The 19,011-nt window shown below is 44.1% G+C and overlaps 1 protein-coding gene across 1 annotated transcript in view; it reads right to left on the bottom strand.

Annotated features, from left to right (window-relative positions):
- The window catches only part of PTPN14 (protein tyrosine phosphatase, non-receptor type 14), a 61,540-nt gene that overhangs the window by 26,642 nt on the left and 15,887 nt on the right, over positions 1–19,011 (bottom strand). The window contains exons 3-7 of the mRNA XM_018572700.1: positions 15,338–15,435; positions 13,142–13,209; positions 4,944–5,014; positions 3,187–3,274; positions 1,009–1,097 (exon numbers count right to left, since the gene is read on the bottom strand). Of these exons, the coding sequence (XP_018428202.1) occupies positions 1,009–1,097; positions 3,187–3,274; positions 4,944–5,014; positions 13,142–13,209; positions 15,338–15,435 (414 nt within the window). The remainder of the gene's footprint in view (positions 1–1,008; positions 1,098–3,186; positions 3,275–4,943; positions 5,015–13,141; positions 13,210–15,337; positions 15,436–19,011) is intronic.

Here is a 19,011-nt window from a genome sequence, read left to right as displayed (position 1 = left end):
CAGTGGGTCTTTGGAGTGTGGGAGGAAACTGGAGAGCGCGGAGGAAATCCACACAAGCTTAGGGAGAAAATGCAAACTCCAGGTAGTACCCTTGTTGAGATTTGGACTGAGGATCTTCCAGGTCAGTAAACGTATTTAAGCCAAAGCATAAGCATGACAACCAGGTAGGTGGTATACTCAGAACTAGACAATGGCAATTCTCAGCAACTGCCCTATAAATTCAAATTTCTCTGGAAATATGGAAACTGTGTAGACAACACACCAAAACCTCATATATTGTTTGCCATTACCAGGCACAGAGTACAGAGAAGAAAGTCAAATTAGATGCATGTGAGTTTTGTGGTTACCATGATAGTTTGTAACATGTGATGCATGCGAGAAGTTTTGTGGTTACCGTTATCATGAAAACAGACCTCTGTACATCTCCTCCCCATCCTCATCTCCATAACCGCTCCTTGTGCACAAGCACAGAGCATAACTTATCAGATCACAAGATCTCTGGCAAAATTCACAGATATTTTTTGCACTTGATGAACGGATAGAACAAAAACGCTTCCAATGGTATATTTAGCAGACCAAGTGGGAGAATTTCTTATTATTTATTAAAAGGTAAGTATATAGTGCCGCCAATTTACACAGCGCCTTACATAGAGCACATTCACATCAGTCCCTGCCCTCAAGGAGCTTACAGTCTAAGGCCTCAAATATATACATACATACCTACGAGGGACAATTTAGACACCAGCCAATTAACCTATCAGCATGTCTTTGGAGAAGTTGATTGTTAGGGCTTACATACACTTCAACAGGAGTTTATTTTTAATGACACATATCTGACCTGAGAAAACCTAAATGCTGCAGCAGGGGGAGCCCTCTGCTTTATTACTGAGCACTGCGTGTCCTGGCCTCCGGAATACATGTGCTGCCTTACAGTGCTTGTCTATGTTAAATCATTCTCTAGATTTCCATTTTAAACCAAAAAACTCTTCAGAAAACTTAGAGACTGACCTGTAAGAGGCTGCTGATTTCCCATGACTGTCTCCAATGAAGATACCCATGAAGAAGATACAGAGGGTCACATCATTCCCATGACTGTCCTATAAACACAGGATTATCAAGGTATTAAGCAAACAATTTGAATTAATTAACAATCTGCCGAGAGGTAAAGTGGTCCAAACAAATCACTAGCACTTTGGAGCAATGGTATGCAGGCACAAGACCGGTCTCCCCATTGAACTGGTCCCTGGTGCTGCTAGTCTAACTCACAGGAAGAGTGAGATGTGTTAATCCTTGCTGATCTGCTAATTAGCCCTCAATGAGCACAGTTCATGCAAGTATACAGAGTGCTGCAGAGAATGGACCTTGGATACGTTTGGGTCCACCAATGTGTTAAGCTTAGTAATCACTAGGTCAGTGGTGGCGAACCTTGGCACTCCAGCTGTGCCAAAACTACAAATCCCAACATGCATCTGCCTCTGGGAGTTATGTATGTTTTCTGTCAGAGCCTTGCAATGCCTCATGGGACTTGTAGTTCCAAAACAGCTGGAGTGCCAAGGTTCGCCACCACTGCACTAGGTGCTTTGAAGAGCATGGTGGAGGACACGATTGTCTGCAAAGTTCTGTGGTTAAAGTGACACTAAACTCAGGAGTTACATAGTATTTGAGGTTGAATAAAGACACAGGTCCATCAAGCTCAACCTTTGTGTGTCTGTGTGTGTTTGTGCGTGCATGTGTGTGTGTGTGTGTGTGTGTGTATACGAGTCCCTGTGTGGTCTAGTATTTAAGAGTACCTTTACCCCTGTATGTTACGGTCTCTTAAGATGGTATCTAAATGATTTTTTAATGAATCAATATTCTCTGCTGTGGCAGCGAGTTCCAGACCCCCAACCGCTCTGACTGAAAAGAAGCCTCTACGCCCCTTGTGGTTAAATCTTTTCTCCACCAATTTTAGGTGGTGGCCTCTAGTCCTTGTGACGGAGTTTACAGTAAAAAGTTTATTGCAGATGTTGCCATCACCACCTAACATTTGGTACACTAAAATCATGCCTCCTCCTAATCGCCTCACTTCCAGCGTGAACAAATTTAAAATTTAGCAGCCTTGTCTCATAGCTTTGATCCTCCAGCCCATCTTAAAAATACAAACCATTCCTTGCTTTAACTTCAGTTACCTATTTATGCTTCTCTTATTTACAGTGAGGGGTACAGTTAAAGTGACACTAAACTCAGGAGTTAAATCTTAAAAATGAATTCAAGTGCCTTGACTATTAACAAAAATGTATCTTATTTGTGTATCACTCGGCTGTAGATCCTCAAATCATCTCTGAATTGGCGCTGACACTGTCCTTCCTTCTGGAGGGTGACTACTTCTGTTCCCCCTGGTCCCTGTGTGTGTTGTAAAGTAGTCACAGCTCCAAGCTCGCTCCCGGGATAGACTACAATCTCACATTTAGTTTACAAATTTGTACTAAGATTATACTCAAATCATGGAAGCGAGATTGGAGCGGTGTCTACTTTTAAGATTTAAACTCCTGAGTTTAGTGTCACTTTAATGGTGAATCTAAACAAGGTCTGAGAGGGATAGCCAAAACTCTGCCCCTGTAGCTGTGGTGGAACTACAAATACCATTGTGTCGCTGACTCTGGGAGTGGCTGTCAGTCTTGAAATGCCTCATGGGACTTGTAGTTTCACCACAGCTGGAGGACCAAAGTTTGGCTACCCCTGGTCTAAGAAGTTGAGATTCAGTGATCGGTGATCACGTCAACCACGTAAAGTTGAACTTTAGGCAGATATAACAGTCACAAACCAGTGAAGCTCTTTTGTATGTATCAATACATCCTTAAAATGTATATAATATATTAATCATTTGTTTTTCTAAGTACATGAATTTGACATGGCATCAGCCTCTTGCAATCCCTCTACAGCAAAGCCCAGACTAGGAGAGGTAGTTTATTGATCATGCTGATAGGAGGAGAGAAAGCAGAGGGATGAGCTTTTCTTGGTGCTGCTTCTCATTCATTGTCCAGTTACAGGTCCATGACCATCTGAGGAAATGGGTTATGTGATGCTGGCTGTCATTCACCCAAAAAAGACAGAGGGCCAGGCAGAAAATACCTACTGCAGGAAGCAGCTCCTGACTGAAGGTGTGTATTTTACTTTTACTGGTTAATTCTTTATTTTTTTACATACCTTGACATGGAAACATTCCTGCCCATAGCCATCCAATTGCTGCACTTCCTGTATGTACAGAACCTCAGCCTCCTCTGGTCTCATTCCACTGCAAGTGAAAACAAACGCGGCAGTGTCATCCCACGCACGCAAGACAATGAAATCGTGCACAGACAGGTCAATAAATATTCGACTATTTAATCGCTGCTACACATTCTCCCCGTGCACAACAGATGGCTCCTCCAAATCTGGACTGCCATACAGCCACAAAGAGTGACAACTGCATGGAGACCGGGATGTCAGACCAAAGACCCGGGATATCAGAACGAGCTACAAGACCGAAGGCCCGGGGCAAACAGACCGAAGGCCCGGGGCAAACAGACCGAAGGCCCGGGGCAAACAGACCGAAGGCTGGGAGAATAAAAAAGTTGGTGCTACTAATTTTGTAGATCCTGGAAAACAGTTGCGCAAATGTTAAAATCAATATTTTCAATACAAGCACACTTGAGTGTATTACAACACATGGCGATGCATCGCAGCATTTTGCCATGTGTTGCCACACAACTTAATTGATGCTATTTAAAAAGAACAAAAAACAAGCACTGCCACGTGTTCTAACAACGCACTGCTGCGCATGTGCATAACGCACAACACATTATGGCGCACTCCCCTGATATTTTCCTTTTAAAATAGAAAAAGAGATCGAGTCCTCAATCTCCTCCTTTGCAGACCCAGCACATAACGAACAGGAAGCAATCGGTACAGAGGCTTCTTGTTCTTTTACAAACTTGAGGAGCTAGTAAATATTGACTCTGCCCCACATTATGAATGGACAGGACGTGATCTGTGTAGAGCTCCTCCTGTCCATTCATAAACTGAGGAGATAGTATTTACCATGTCCCCAGTCATGAATGATCAGGAAGTGATGTGTACCGCTTGCTGTTCATTCATAACTGGGGGCATAGTAAGAGTTTACTATCTCATTAGTTATGAATAAACAACATACTGATCACTCAAGTGTTTGTTTAGTAAAGGGAAAGATTGACAAATATTTAGCGATCCTCCACTCAGCATCCTGAAGCGTTTCAACGCCGTCCCACCTGACACTGCTGCTCTCCCCTCCCCGCTGGGCGCCGGCTGCATACTCTGGTCTGTGTCTCCCCTGATCCCTGTTGTCTCAGCCAATACAGGCAGGGGAGAGCAGTGGGAATCAGAGGGGAAACATGGAGGGGACAGATTGCCAGCGCCCAGGAGGGAGGATTGAGCAGGAGAGCAGCAGAGGGGGCAGATTTAGAACCAATAGCCGTCATCATGGCTAGGGGGGGGAGGGGTGCGTTCTATTATACGCAAGCTTAGGGTTGCTTAGGCATTTTCTTTTTTTCAGGCTTTTTTCACTTTTCTTTTTTACTTTATTTACCTGGTGATCCTGGCACCAAGACTTCCTGTCCTAGGGTGACAACACTCAATGTAACTATAGCTATGAACAAGGAGCCTCCTCCACAGTATAGGAAGTTCGTGAGGACTACAGAAAACCAACTCTCATCTCCAGGACAAAGGGTGGAGGTGTTCTGTAGTCCATAGAAAGAACTGGAAACACTGCTAACTGATAAGTCAGCAGAGAACACAGGAAGTTTATCAGCTCTCTACACTTCTGGCAGAATCAACAGGTATTTTAGCAAACAAACATAACAAAATGCTTACAGCTGCATATTGAGCAGGCCAAAAGAGATCAAATAAGAAACGTTCATTGTCAGGGTTTACATAAACGTTAAACTTACTTTAAAGATTTGTGCTCCACGGCCACTTTAAGAAGCAGTTCTTCCAGTAAGGCGGCATCCTGGGTCCAGCCCTGCAGTGGAACAAAACACCAACTTCATCATCTCATAACGTGGAACACACTGACACTCCAACAAGATATGTATATGGAATCATTTCACCAACTTCAGCTTGGGGAAGAATTAAATAAATGGATCTTCCACAGATTCTTAAAAATTATATACGAGTTCCATCTGCTATACTCACCCGCTCTCCGATGATATCCCCTGCAGGCTCACCAATGAAGCAAGGAAGTGCCATTGCTCTTTCGGGTGGCAGGACTCCCAGTGTTGCACACAGGAGGAATGCTGTAGAAACCGGTGAAAGGTCAATACATGGTGTTGCTCTATGCATCATCTAGGACAGGGGTGGGGAGACTCTGGCCCTTCAGCTGTTGTGGAACTTCAAATCCCATGAGGCATTGCAAGATTCTCACAGCCACAGGCATGACGAGATTTGTAGTTTCACCACAGCTGGAGAGGCAGAGTTTGCCCATCCCTGATTTAGGATCTGCAGATCCTATTATCTAAGAAGGTGTATACATTAGGGGTGCACCGATACTGATACCAGTATCAGTGCCGATATTGGACATTTATATGAGTATTCGTCCTCATGAAAATGCCACGATACTAAAACCCAATACAGGCGCTTACATTTATTTTAAAGGTCCTGTGCTTGCTAGGGATCTCAGGGCAGATGTTTACACAGTGCCGATACGCACATCTCTTTGCCTGCACCCGCCCGCACATGAGAGCCTGCACCTGTCCGCACATGAGAGACCGCACCCGGCCGCACACAGCCCTGATGAGCAACAGAGTATGTAGCTTTATATTGTTCTGCATTGCTGTATAATGGATTACTGAGATTTGTAGTCCTCTATAGCTAGTGGTATTCTGCATTGCTATATAATGTATTGCTGGGATTTGTAGTCCCTCTACAGCTTGGAGTCAGTAGCAGTCAGGGTCGCAGCGTCTGCAGCTGCATCCAGGCCATTGCGATCCCCACTGTCCTAAAACCATTAGTCTGTATTGTTTTCGAAAAACTGTCACATACCACAAAAAAAAAAAAAAAGGTATCAGTACTGTGGATTGCCAAGTACTCGAGGAAAAGTATTGGTAGTTGTACTTGGTCTTGAAAAAATGGTGGTGTTTACCTAATATGCATAGATATTTTTGGGGTGGAAAAGATTGCGGCGGGTACTCAAAGGGGGCAGAGGGCCAAAAGGGGGGGGAAACCTGACCCCTAGAATTAGGCAAATAACTTTCTGATTGACAAAAAGATTGTGCAAAACTAAAACACAAGGACAAAGATTTAATATATTGCAGCTTACCAGACCTGGGGTCCCCGTTTCCACCTAGACGTTTTTGTCACTCAAGAAGTCAAGTGCGACAAAACGCTCAAGTTGAGGAATCTCATTCATTTCTATGGCCCCTGTAAACACCGGAGCGTTTTGTCGCAAGCAGAACAGCGCCTGCCGCTGGAAAAAGTACATGAGCTACTTTTTGCAGATTACAGAGCTTTTTAGTCCCATAGACTTCAATGGGAAACTTTGCGCGATACACCGCCGCTGTCAGAATATCTTAACCCATTGTGCAAATTTTGACTGGTTCCTCAAGAACCAGACAAAATTTGCACAGTGCATGGCCACCTTCAGCTTTGAGTGACAAAACGCATAAGTGTGAACGGGAACTAAACCTAAACTTATTCAGGCTAAGAACATTTTCAGTGATTACTCAAATCACATGTGGCTGTTACCTAGGGTGGTCTGCATGCAAATAGGAATGCCCACTCCTCCAGACTGATATTAACCTATCACAGCATTTTGATTTCCAGAGAGTCCTCCCAAGAATCAGCTCACTGATTGTTTCAGGGCTGAGGGCTCTTGAGACCCCATTCACACTGAGCTACATCCATTATTTCAGTGCGATTTTGAGCTGAGCAACATTGAGCTCGATTAAAAGGAGAACTATGGGGTCAGTGTTTTTCCCCATAGTTCTCCTTAGGGTAACGGGAGGACACAAACTAGCGTCCTCCCGTTACCCTATGCTCAGTATACCGCGAGCTACAGCTCGCGGTATACTGAGACGCCGCACCTGGAGCGGATCCCGACTTAGATGACGGGATCCGCCCAGCTGCGTGAGTGACAGCTGGCTCTGCCTATCTAGAGGCAGAGCCAGCTGTACCCGCCCCCTACCCCTTCCGTTCCGCCAGTCAGCGCTGGCAGATCGGAGCGGGGAGAGAGGAATCCAGCCCCTCCCCCCTGTCACAGCAGCTCACCTCCTGATCTACTGAGCCGACCTGTGACAGTCTCATTGTCACAGGTCAGCTAGAACTATGAGGTGAGTGAAAAGCACTCACCTCATAGTTCTCCTTTAAGCTACAGTGCACATTTTGTCGCGCTACGTAGTGCAACTTTTCACAGGGACTTTGTAGCTGCTACATTGGGCTGTAACCAATCAAAAGCGGTCTTGATGTGACATCATTCCTTCCTATAGTTCTGTGCAAAAGTGACAATTCTGTGCCGCGACCATGTCGTGCGACATTGAGCTACACCATTGAAGTCTATTGGTCAAAACCACACGAAATCGGTCAAAAAAAAGGTCATGTTCGAGCGACAAGCTACAGGCGACATTGAGCTGTGAGATGAGCACTGCTCAATTGAAATGCATTGGACATGGACAAGCTACATTGAGCGACATTGAGCTGATATTTGAGCTAAAATCGCGCTCAGTGTGAATGGGGTCTCAGACTATAGCAGGGTGCTGTGATGTTTTCAGGTATGTACAGCACCCTGCCGGCCCCTCCCACCAGCCATGATGCATTGCATAGAGAAGCACAGGGGCTCAATTATGACATCACTGGATCTAAAATAAGGCATCTAATGAAAATAGAAAGGGTTTATTTAATATTATCATTAGTATGTCAGCGGTTTGTTTTTGTGCGCAATTCTGGCATCGTGCGGATTGCTGAGATGTGATCCGGGCCTTAACGACATCCAGAACTCAAGGTCGGCTCTAGTCATCACCTTATGCTAAAACGGCACCGGTGTTCTCCAAACTCTGCGTCTGCGATAGCACTGCAAGTCCCAGCACAACACCCGGGATCAACCAGAAATGACAGAATAGCCGTCTCAGAACGCCATGTCTGATCGTCCACAAAGGAACACACCTCGGCTTCGATCGCCTTCAATACATGTCTGAAGCTCTGCCAAGCCTAGCTGACAGATTGAGCAATAAAACACAGAGGGAATGTAACATAACAAGACCACAGTATGACAGAAGGCTTCAGAAACCAGAGCCCGGGGCGATGGGTATTGTGCTCAGCAATCCTTTCCAGCTCTTCCCCTGAGGGCTCGCACACAGTATTTGAGGCTGTCATGCAAGTATGTGGAGGGAGAGGGATCTGAGCGATAAGCAGAAAAGATACAAGTCTGTACAACTGTGACATGCAGAACGCAACTCGCTCAAAACTTCCATGCAAACTTCTGGGGAGCTGCGCCTTTCATCAACACTGGAGGATCTGCGGTGTTTACTTTCCATCAACTTAACAAAGAAAAGCACCAAAGGTGTCTGTAAACTGACTGATTACTACATACATGGCACTCTGCTTAGGTAAAGGGGACCTGTCAGAAACCTTACAAGTCTGCATGAATACATTCCAGACATGTCACAATATACAGCAACAGTATACACAAAGTTCCAGCTATTATTAAAGTGATATTAAAGTCAAAGGGATTTTAAGCTATTTCAAATGCTGATGAAATCACTTACAATGGAGGCTGCTCCTTGATGTTAAAAAGTTTTAGTTTCCTGCAGAATCAGCTGGCACTGGACCGGATATCCTGTTTTAGGGTGACCCCTTTCCTTTGCAGGGTTCTATGGAGCCACCCTTGTGTGCGTCTCCATGACTTCACCCTCCTCCCCTCTCCTCACTTTTACCTTCTCCAAGCTAGTAGATGGACAGCTGCTGGAGACTGCTCTGTCCCTTGTGATCTTGTACTGGACAGGAAGTTCAAGGAAGCTGAGAGAGTTCGAGCTGTATGGAAACATGAGGACTAAGGGCTTGCTCACAACCCTAGTCTGTGAAACACTAAGCTATGATCTGCTGCATTCTCCCAGCCTTCGAGGATCTGTGTCCACAGCTACTAATTGGCTGTCAGCTGGCCCCACCCCCAAGGAAACCCCTAAAATTGTTGAAGTGTACAACTATTAGGACCAGTTCGGAGATGAAGGGGACTTTTCAAAATGGACTGCCAGGGACCTGTGACTGGTTCAGGACTGGCCACATGGATAATATGCAGCTGGGAGACACAAATCAGTTCCATGGCTATTGGCTGGACATTTATAGGTCAAAAGAGATGCAGGACATCTTTTAATCTGCCAATGGATTAGCCAGGACTTCCTGTTTAAAAAAAAACCACCAAAATGGAATTTAGATTTCTTAAAGTGCAACTCAATTCTCTTTTAGAGCGCTATTAGTAAAACATAATGACCCAATTTATTTTTTTGTTACAAAACAAACGATGTCTCCTTTCTTTGTACAGGTTCTCTCACCCTGTGCTGTTTAAATCTTGTATTTAAAGTCTTTCAAGTCTAGCAGATCTTTGTATTAACTTCCTGGACAAGTGCACAGTCCAGCAGTAAGTGAACATCAGAGTTTTATCCCAGTGACTATAGCAGAATGTACCAATGCACAGAGATTTGCCATGGCTTTTCATAGTCTACCTTAGGAGTTTGCAGGAGAGAATGACAACGCAGCAGCTGAACCGAGTACATGTTGTCACCCTAAGACTGGAGGACACTCCTTGCCGATTGTTGTTTAAAGTGCCACTAAACTCAGGATTTAAATCTTAAAAATACATTCAAATTACCCCATTAAAAAAAAATATGTATCTTATTTGTGTATCACTCTCTGAATTGGTGCTGACACTGTCCTTCCTTTTGGAGGGTGGCTACTTTTATTCCCCATGGTCCATATGCGTGTTGTAAAGTAGTCACGGCTCCAAGTTCCCTCCGATGATGGACTAAAATATCAATACAAATTAGTAAACTAAACGCGAGATTGTAGTCCATCACAGGAGTGAGCTTGGAGCGGTGACTACTTTACAACACGCACAGGGACAATGGCAAACATAAGTAGCCACCCTCCAGAAGGAAGGACAGTGTCAGCACCAATTTAGGGCCCGTCCACACCAGGGCGTCTCCGACGCGCAGATTTTTCCGTGCTGAAATGCCTACATGAACAATCCCATACATTCCTATGGGGACTGTTCATGCAAGTGCGCGGATCCGCGCTATTCAAAACGTCTGGCCCCCAAAATGCTCCCTGAGCTACTTTTGTTGCGTTGATCAGCGCGTTTTCCATTTAGATTTCAATGGAAACGCAAGGATCAGCGCATTACTGGGCGTTTTTAATTGCGTTTCAGCTCTGGATATACGTTATTAAAAACGCCCAAAAACGCCCTTTCAAAAATCGCATTGAAACCGTGCTGAAACGCTGCCGCCCTGGTGTGAATGGGGCCTTAGAGATCTACAGCCGAGTGATACACAAATAAGATACACTTTTGATAATAGTTAGGTGTTAAATTTTAAAAATGCATTCAAGTACCCCGAGTTTGGTGTCACTTTAAATTGAGATGCACTTTAATTTGACATGATCTTCACCTCCTTCTGCTTCACCAACTGACAAGAGGAAATCCCTTCTACATATAAAAAATATATAATTATTATCCTATTTATTGAAAATACAAATATTTGTTTTAAAACAAGCCTGAAACAACAAGCCACGTTTCATGCCAAGAAGGTGATCTTTGAAGTTGCTTTCAGCGGGATGTCATACTCCATCAAAATAATTTATGAAAGATAAACATCTAGAATAGGTTGCAAATGGCGCAGCTAAATAAACCTCCCCTTATCTGTTGGAGATGATCTAAGGATCTAGGCAGCGCGAGCTGATCACGCATCAGTGGTTAGAACATGTTCTACATTCTTCGGCATATTTATCATATCAGCTAAAAATAAGGTTCCAGAAAACTCGGCAAACATTTTTTTTTCCAAATGTCTGTAATAAACACACCATAGAGTGGTAAAAAAAAAAAAAGGTTTCATAGGACTCTCTCAAAGCAATACACCTGAGTGATATGGCAACGGAAGCAGCCAACTTCTGCACCTCATACTAGTCTCAAGGCACGGGACAGATGTGCCATCGCTGCCCCAGGACTGACATCTGACACAATAGCTGGAAAATGTCTTCGATCACAGCAAAATCACATATGATGGTTTCCCTTTAATAATAGGATACCAAGTTAAAGAGAAACTATAATGGCTTGGGAAAAGTTTATTCAATTGATTTTGGTTTATATTTTTTAACTTCATAATATAAATATCTCTTACAGACATACCATCTCAGTTCAGAAATCGTTAGGAGTCAACCATTTGTGGGTGTAAATTTCAGCTTGAGCTAATGAGCTCTGCTAAACAGCAATTGTTTTCATCGTGACTATAATAATGAAAGAAATATATACAAAACCACTGAACTGTACTCATCATTATTGTTCCTGAACTGCTTCTTAAAGTGAATTTTCAAAACCTTTTACAATAGGAAAGGGTTACAACTAGGGATGCTAGCATTGGAATCGGGCCAGATACAGGGCATTTAGACAAGTACTTGTACTTGTCAAAATGCCCCGATACATAGTGCCGAAGCTTGCGCTATGTTTTTTGGGGGGTTTTTTTGGAGCTCCTCCCACCGGACCAGCGCTGACTCGTTGCTGCTCTTTCGAACACCGGCACAGTGAGTGAGGGCAGATTGGGGGGGCTTACCACTAAGCAGAGTATAATTGTAAATCTATTGTCTGCACTGCATTAGCAGTATATACTCTATATGTACTACATATAGGAGTAGACACTGCAGACAATACATTTACAATTATACTCTGCTAACATGAATGGATTAAATGATCTGTATGTAGCCCTGTACTAGGGATCATTTAACCCATTCATGTTAGCAGAGGATAATTGTAAATCTATTGTTGCAGTGTACTCTATATGAACATGTACTATATACTACATATAGAATGCACTGAACAATAGATTTACAATTATCCCCTGCTGATATGAATGGGTTAAATGATCTGTAGTATGTAGCTCTGTACTACGGATCATTTAACCCATTCAAGGCTGGCTCTTTGCTTGAGTAAGGACTGGGTGCGCATGGAGAAAAGCGCCAAAAGCAGAAGACTGTATATGAAAGGTCCATATTTAATTTTTGGCACCATCATAAAATCAAACTTGTTTGAGGAGTTCATCAGGGCTTGATGCAATTAAAGTGTGCACTGGACTGATAAAATTGGAGGGAACAAGGCGGGCAATTAGTACTTAACTGGCATCTGGAGCAATAATCAGGGCCGGACTTACTCTCTCTGCTGCCCCAAGGCCAGGTCACCAATGCACCCCCCCACCCGCCAAACCTCCACACAATGGATAATGGCAGACCTGCAGGCTGCATACAAGTGATCTTGGCGACATCGCCAAGACTACTTGTATAAAACAAGCGGCAGCTTCCCCGCTGTACATTTAGTTCATGATAGGAATTCCACACCCCTGCTGCCCCTCTACTCCCTGCTGCCCCAAGGCCGGGCCTTGGTTGGCCTTGTGGGAAATCTTACCGTGGCAATCATATTAATTACTCCTCAAGATTCCTAATTTTATTAGTTCACTGCGCACTGTGTTCAACAGTATCGAACCCTGATGAAGGGTGACCCTCAACCTCTGAAACACGGTGGCTTTTCATGATGTAGGATTCAGAATAAAATTTGATCTGGACTTTTGGTGCTTTTCTTCTTGTCCATCCAGCAATAAAAACATGAGGTTTTAACCGTTAGCTACCCTAGCCAAAAAAAATAAAAAAATCAGCTTTAGATAATTTTTTTCTGTTTTCTGTTGCCCTAGGTTTATATTCATGTGCTAAGTGTTCTAACCTTTCACTACTATATCATCCATTAATTAAAAATCGGACGCATTTAAAATTATCATGGTGGGTTACACATTCAGTTCTATTCATCAATATCCATGTATAGAGTTTTAAGAGAAAAAGAAATCACATTGATTTGGGACAATGGTGCAATGTAAAGTAATACATACAATGTAATATGGAAACTTACCACGGGAAACAGCATGCACTCTCTGAGGAAGTCATGCGTCTCAAACAGATTGTAATCTTTAAACTCCACTGCAAGACAGAACACATTCCCATTCATTAACAGAAACATCAAAACATTTGGCAAATAAAAAGCTGCAGTGTTAGTCCTATATAGAGTATCAGACTTTCTCATTAGGAGTTGGTGTATGGATCGGGACCTACTAACACGCCAGCTGCCAAGGAGATGCTGAGCCGTATTAGCCATAACAGGCATTCAGGTATTTATAGTTCCTTAGTGGATAGAGGGCCATCGTCTCCCCATGACTGCTCTAGCATGGCAGTCACCACAAAGCTGTCCTATCTATCCCAGCTGTCACAAATATTGATCAGAGATGAGCAAGTAAATTTAGTGATCACCCCCCTGATTGACTCAAAGTATTTAGTAAAACCTCAGCAAAAGAAATGCACAAAATTGGCAAAATGTCTGACATTTTCTGCTAATTGAATCTTTCTCTTTCATTAAGGGGCACAGGATTTAGACACAACTGGAACATCCAAAAAGCACCGAGGGTTGGGCAACAGCAACGAAAACACCAAAAAGGTCCAAAAAAAAAAAAAAAACAACAATAGAATTCGAGGCAGCCTGCAGCACCTTGTGCCTAAAGCTGGCGTTAGATGAGGCCTCAGCACCACCCTGATAAAACGTAACATGTGTGAACAGAAAACCAAGTGGCAGCCTTGCAACTGAGTAAAGCTGGCCATACACTGTTCTATTTTTCCGCAGGCTGAACGAACAAAATAGTACAGATTCCTACATCAACGCATATGTGCGTTGACCATGGAATCCCAGCTATTTCTTCTGTATTCTGACTGGCCACCGCAGAATACCAGAACAGAGCCGGCAGCTCAATGGCTGCCGGCTCTGTTTGTTCGAAGATTTTCCGGCCGGCTCCTTCGTTCAGCTGATCGAGAGATCCCGGCTGAAAGGGTGGCGGCAGCAGCACCCACTGTGCAAAGTTCCTCAGGAACAGGCTGAACAATTGCATAATGTATGGCCAGCTTAACAGAAAGACCAAGAGGCACTCAACGTCGTAGAAGAAGAGTTTGCCAGGAAAAGTTGTAACCTGGTCTTTAAGCCTATAAGCTTGTATAAAGAAAGATCTGTAAGAGCTACCTATAAATAGAGAGAGAAGTTGGTTGCCCTTTATTGGGATCATTAGGAATGACAATAAGAGAAATCAGTCTTCCTAAAGAAATCAGAGGCTGAGGGGCAAACCCACACAGCATTACCTAGATCCATGCAATGAAGAAAGACTTCCTTCTGGTGAAATTGAGCTGGATAGACAGGAACAATGTCCTTGTTGAGGTTGAAGGCAAAAACCACTCTAGGAAAGAAGGTTCCTCACAAGACAAGACTGCCAGCTCAGGGACCCAACTCTCAGAGGTGATGGTAACAAGGAACACAACCTTGTGAGTGAGAGTGGAAAGGGGAATATCCCTGACAGGTTCAAAAAGGCAGCAACTGAAGAGCCAACAGGACCAAAATCAAATACAAGAGTTGCAGGGATGAAATATTGGGAGAGTTTCATGAGAAACACGCTGTACCAAATCATAGGAAACATTCCATCCTCTCCAGCATTAGCTACGTAAACATATTAAAATGTCACCTCTGTAGTGCCAAGAACTACAGAAGAGAAATCGGAATAACTCTGCTACGGCAGGAAACGGCTGTGGGACGCCTATGGGTGCATTTATAAAAAGTTTGCAGAGCAAACAGCGCTGCAAAGATCGGAGTTTTAGAATCACAGAGCATTATGGCCACTAGGTGGAGCCAAATAGCATTGGAATTTCCTATGATCCTCTGCTTTATCTAGTGGCCATAACTGTGAATCTAAAACTATTCTATAAATACGCCCCTTAATGTTACACAGTTAGAAACATGATTACAATTCAAAAGAGGAAGTTATATCAGATCTTGGATTACTAAGACTCTGGCAACAAAATGTCTTCGTGGAAAGATTTAAGCCGGTGCTTTTATTTTTGGCAGTTAAAAAGTTGGAGTTCTGCTTTAAGGGAGAAAGACCCAGGCAATCAAGTGGTTAAGAAAGACAAAAGGAAACAAGCACCAAGAATACATAATCACCAAAACATATCATGCAAAACCTTATAGAAAATAATAAAATGTATGATTTATAGACAAGGGGAAAATAAATATTACCTTGAATGGCCAGGGCAGCCAGTCGGATGTACTGCTCCACAGTACAGTGCACCTGCCCATCGTAGACATTCTTTCTTAACTGGAGGTAATACTGGTACCTGCAAGACAAGGAGTCATGTCATCAGCATTCATAGTCAGAGGATACAGCTGGGCTTACTACAATACTTAACAGAGCGACGTGTCTGACAGGAAGAACATGACCAAGACAGCAACACTAGAGGATGGATAGTTATAGACAGAATACTTGCACTGGCTCAATTACTCAGAAGGTATATAACCCAAAAGTGCCAGCAGGATAGCAGCATGTTAAAGAAGAGGTCAGCAGTGGCAGCCTCCTTATTTCTTTCATGACAGGTTCACTTTAATAACAAACAATGCCTATTAAAAATTGCAAATGCTATACAAAAAAGTGCCAATGTCTTGTGCGAGTGTGATGGATAGGATAGGATAGGATAGATAGATAGGATAGAGAGACATGCAACTCTTTAAGGCAGTATGTAAAACATCAGTTCGTACAACAATCTTTTACAAAGCACTTGCAATGCTAGAATCCTTAAAGATTAAGTAAAGTAACTTTTAAAGGCTTCAACAAAGATAGTTTAAAGCTAAACTCTGGGCATGAAAAACTTTTATCTAAAAATGCATTCCTCAACAGCTAAAAAGGATAGAAATCCCCTTCATGTGCACCAAAGGCCATTGCAAACCCAGGTACGGTACCACCTTGCAGAAGTAGCAGTGACATCATCATTGTGCTGTAGATAACCTGTGCACTGAGCAGAGCTGTGGGAGGGACCCAGCAAAAACACCCACTACAGGCTGCCTGCAGAAAACTACAGGAGGGGGCGGAAGACTAGACCAGGCACCCTGCACAAGGAGAGAGAGCAGCAGTGACCGGTCTTCATTACAGGAAGCTTTTCCTTCCTGGATTACTGCACAGATGTGGAAGAAATACACACAGCACAGCAAGATTCACCAATACACATGGATCTTGTATTTAGACAATATTTGCTTTTCCCGGAGTTCAGGTTTAAAGTAGAAGTTGGGCACCATTCTAAAAAGATGTGCTGCTGTACTTAATTATACGTGCGCTTACATGTTGCCACCAGGCCTTAAGCAGGAGTGTATTTAAATTTAGAAGCCGTCAGGCTTCTTTGGATTGATAGTTTGGCTTTCTGCAGTTTCTCCTGAGCTCTGGTGATTGATTACTATTGCCTGCTGCTGGGGGCGTGTACCTGGTAATAGTGTGGGAGGCTACACAAATCAGAGTGAGCAATGTTTGTACCTCCCCGACCAACAACTAGGCAGTTTGTTACTAGTGGTGTATGCTGGGAGAGGGTATAAATGTTCAGCAGTGACCTCGAGAACTGTGTACCCCTGGACTACAACCTGGGGGAGGGATGTTGTGAATTTGTCTCATCCTCCTAGGCCGGCTGACTAGGGAGGAGACCATGGGCTTGGACTGAGGCCTAGTGTGTGTGAAGCTTTGGTATGGAGACGCCATGGAGGAACCTCAGTTTGAATAAGGAGCCTGAGAAGCTGGGTAGAAGGTTGGTCCTCGACTGAAGTATGGCAATACCTTCTCAATGGACTGGTGGCTGTAACATCGAGTATCATACAGCCGGGAGCTAAAGTCACAGATTGCCGGGTCAGCTTAAAGGTTCTCAATCTGTGAAGGCTGCAAGTCCTATGTTCTTTCATTTTGGAGCCTCCAACATCATGGATGTCCTCTGCCCTAACCCTCTCTCCCAAAAGTGTTCAATAAAAGCTCATCAAGTATCAGATCTATTGGGGCAGCGATGGAACCAAGAACCCTAAACAGGCTGGGAGGAACCAATCAATCCAGCAGCTCCTTCAGGGGTGAGCACTACATACAGTTTTCGGTCAGTCCCTCAAACACCTGTTGATTCTGCTAGTAAAGTCCTCACAATGCAGCTTCCTGTGATGGTGTGGCAACAATGCTGCACTGATCCTGAATTGGAGCAGAACTGCCACGTTTGCACCACGGGATGGAAGGAGAAAATGTTGCAGGGAGGCATGGCAGCATTGTCATGTCTGATTGACAAGCTTGTAGCCTGTCAACCAGCATCTGGCCACACATAGTCCTGCCCACTGCTTTCAAGATTGGCAGTATTGCTTCTGTTGGTGAAACCCTCCCACTGTGAGCTGCAGTGTCTGGGAGGGGAAGCGTGTGAGACAGAAATGAAGGAAGCTCATCACTCAGTCAAGGGAGGTAACTGAATTGTTTTGCTTACATTACGAGTAGGGATGCACCGATAACCGTTTTTTCGGTATCGAGTACCAATATTTTTTTATTATACCGAACACCGATACCGGAAGTCCATTCAAAAAGGAAGCCAGGCGGCATGAAAAGACTTGCCACCTGGCTTCCTGATTAGCAGGAAAGCAGTCTCCATGCTTCCACGTCACCAGGTGACGAGGAAGCATGGAGTCGGCTTTATGGCCAATCAGGAAGCCGAGGGGGCGGGTAACGACTCACCCCGCCTGGCTTCCTGATTGGCCAGCTTCTCAGCCAATTAGGAAGCCAGGTGGCAAGTCATTACACGGCACCCGGCTTCCTGATTGGTGACAAAGTGACCAAGGAGCATGGAGCCAGCTTCCCAGCCAATCAGGAAGCCCGGCAGCATATAAGGACTCGCTACCCGGCTTCCTGATACTGGAAGTTCGGGGATCGGGCTAGGCATCGGTGCATTTGGGCGAGTACGAGTATCTCGGTATCTGTACATCCCATAATATTAGTATCGCTACATCCCTAATTATGAGGATTGTGCGTCACATAATACTTGGTTTACACCGTCCTACAGAAACCTTTCGTTGTGCTTTAAATATCTGTGCCAGGGGGCATATTACATTGCCACGGCAGGTTCTTTGATTTACAAGGGGGGCATCTTGGCTGTAGCCGAAGGAGCAAGACTGCAAGATGGGCAGAACAACGCACTATGTTAAGAAGACCTTTTAGAAGTCCATAAGAGATCCGAGAAGTCAGCAGCTCTGCGTTGTTCTGACTGCCGGAGAGAGAGAGAGAGAGCTTAAAGTATAAATAAGAAGAAGCAAAACATCATCTGAAGCTTCATGTGATTTCTATTTTGAGAACAGAACACATCTTGGTGGAAATCTGTCGCTTTATTGCTTCAGGAAAAACAGCTCCGTACAACTACAGCTCTGACAACAACAAAAAATGATATATATAGACAATGTCAGAGATGTCACATCTCAGCACCAAGCTAGAAGTGATTCCAATTCGGAGTTCTATCATTGGGGGCCGCCAGTGGCTGAAGAAGGAAGATGCTGGGTCCACAAGAAGCAGAGGAGAGGATGGCAGTGAACAAAGTGCATCAACCTCTTGCAATTCCCTGTATAGCAGAGTTCAGACGGCGGGAGGGAGCAGCACCACAAGGAGCCAATCAGTTATACTGCATTGCTAGGAGCATGCTTGATGGGAGGAGAGCACAGAGTGAGCTCATCGGTCTGCTGCTTCTCCTTTCGCTGTTCAGTCACTGGCTGGAGGTGGGGAAGGAGACCTATAACTTAATTGCAGCAGAGAAATATTAGGTCTCCTGCTCTGCTGGGTGTCAGAGTTGTGTAAATCTCAGGACTGGATGGACAAAAAAAAAAAAAAAAACCGTCTTGGCGGGGGAAAGCTCCCCAAAAAAAAT

This window comes from Nanorana parkeri, unplaced genomic scaffold, assembly GCF_000935625.1.
Source record: "Nanorana parkeri isolate BGI_ZX_2015 unplaced genomic scaffold, ASM93562v1 scaffold1, whole genome shotgun sequence".
Lineage (NCBI taxonomy): Eukaryota > Metazoa > Chordata > Amphibia > Anura > Dicroglossidae > Nanorana > Nanorana parkeri.
Note: the sequence above shows the minus strand (reverse complement) of the source record. Positions and strands in the feature narration are given on the sequence as shown.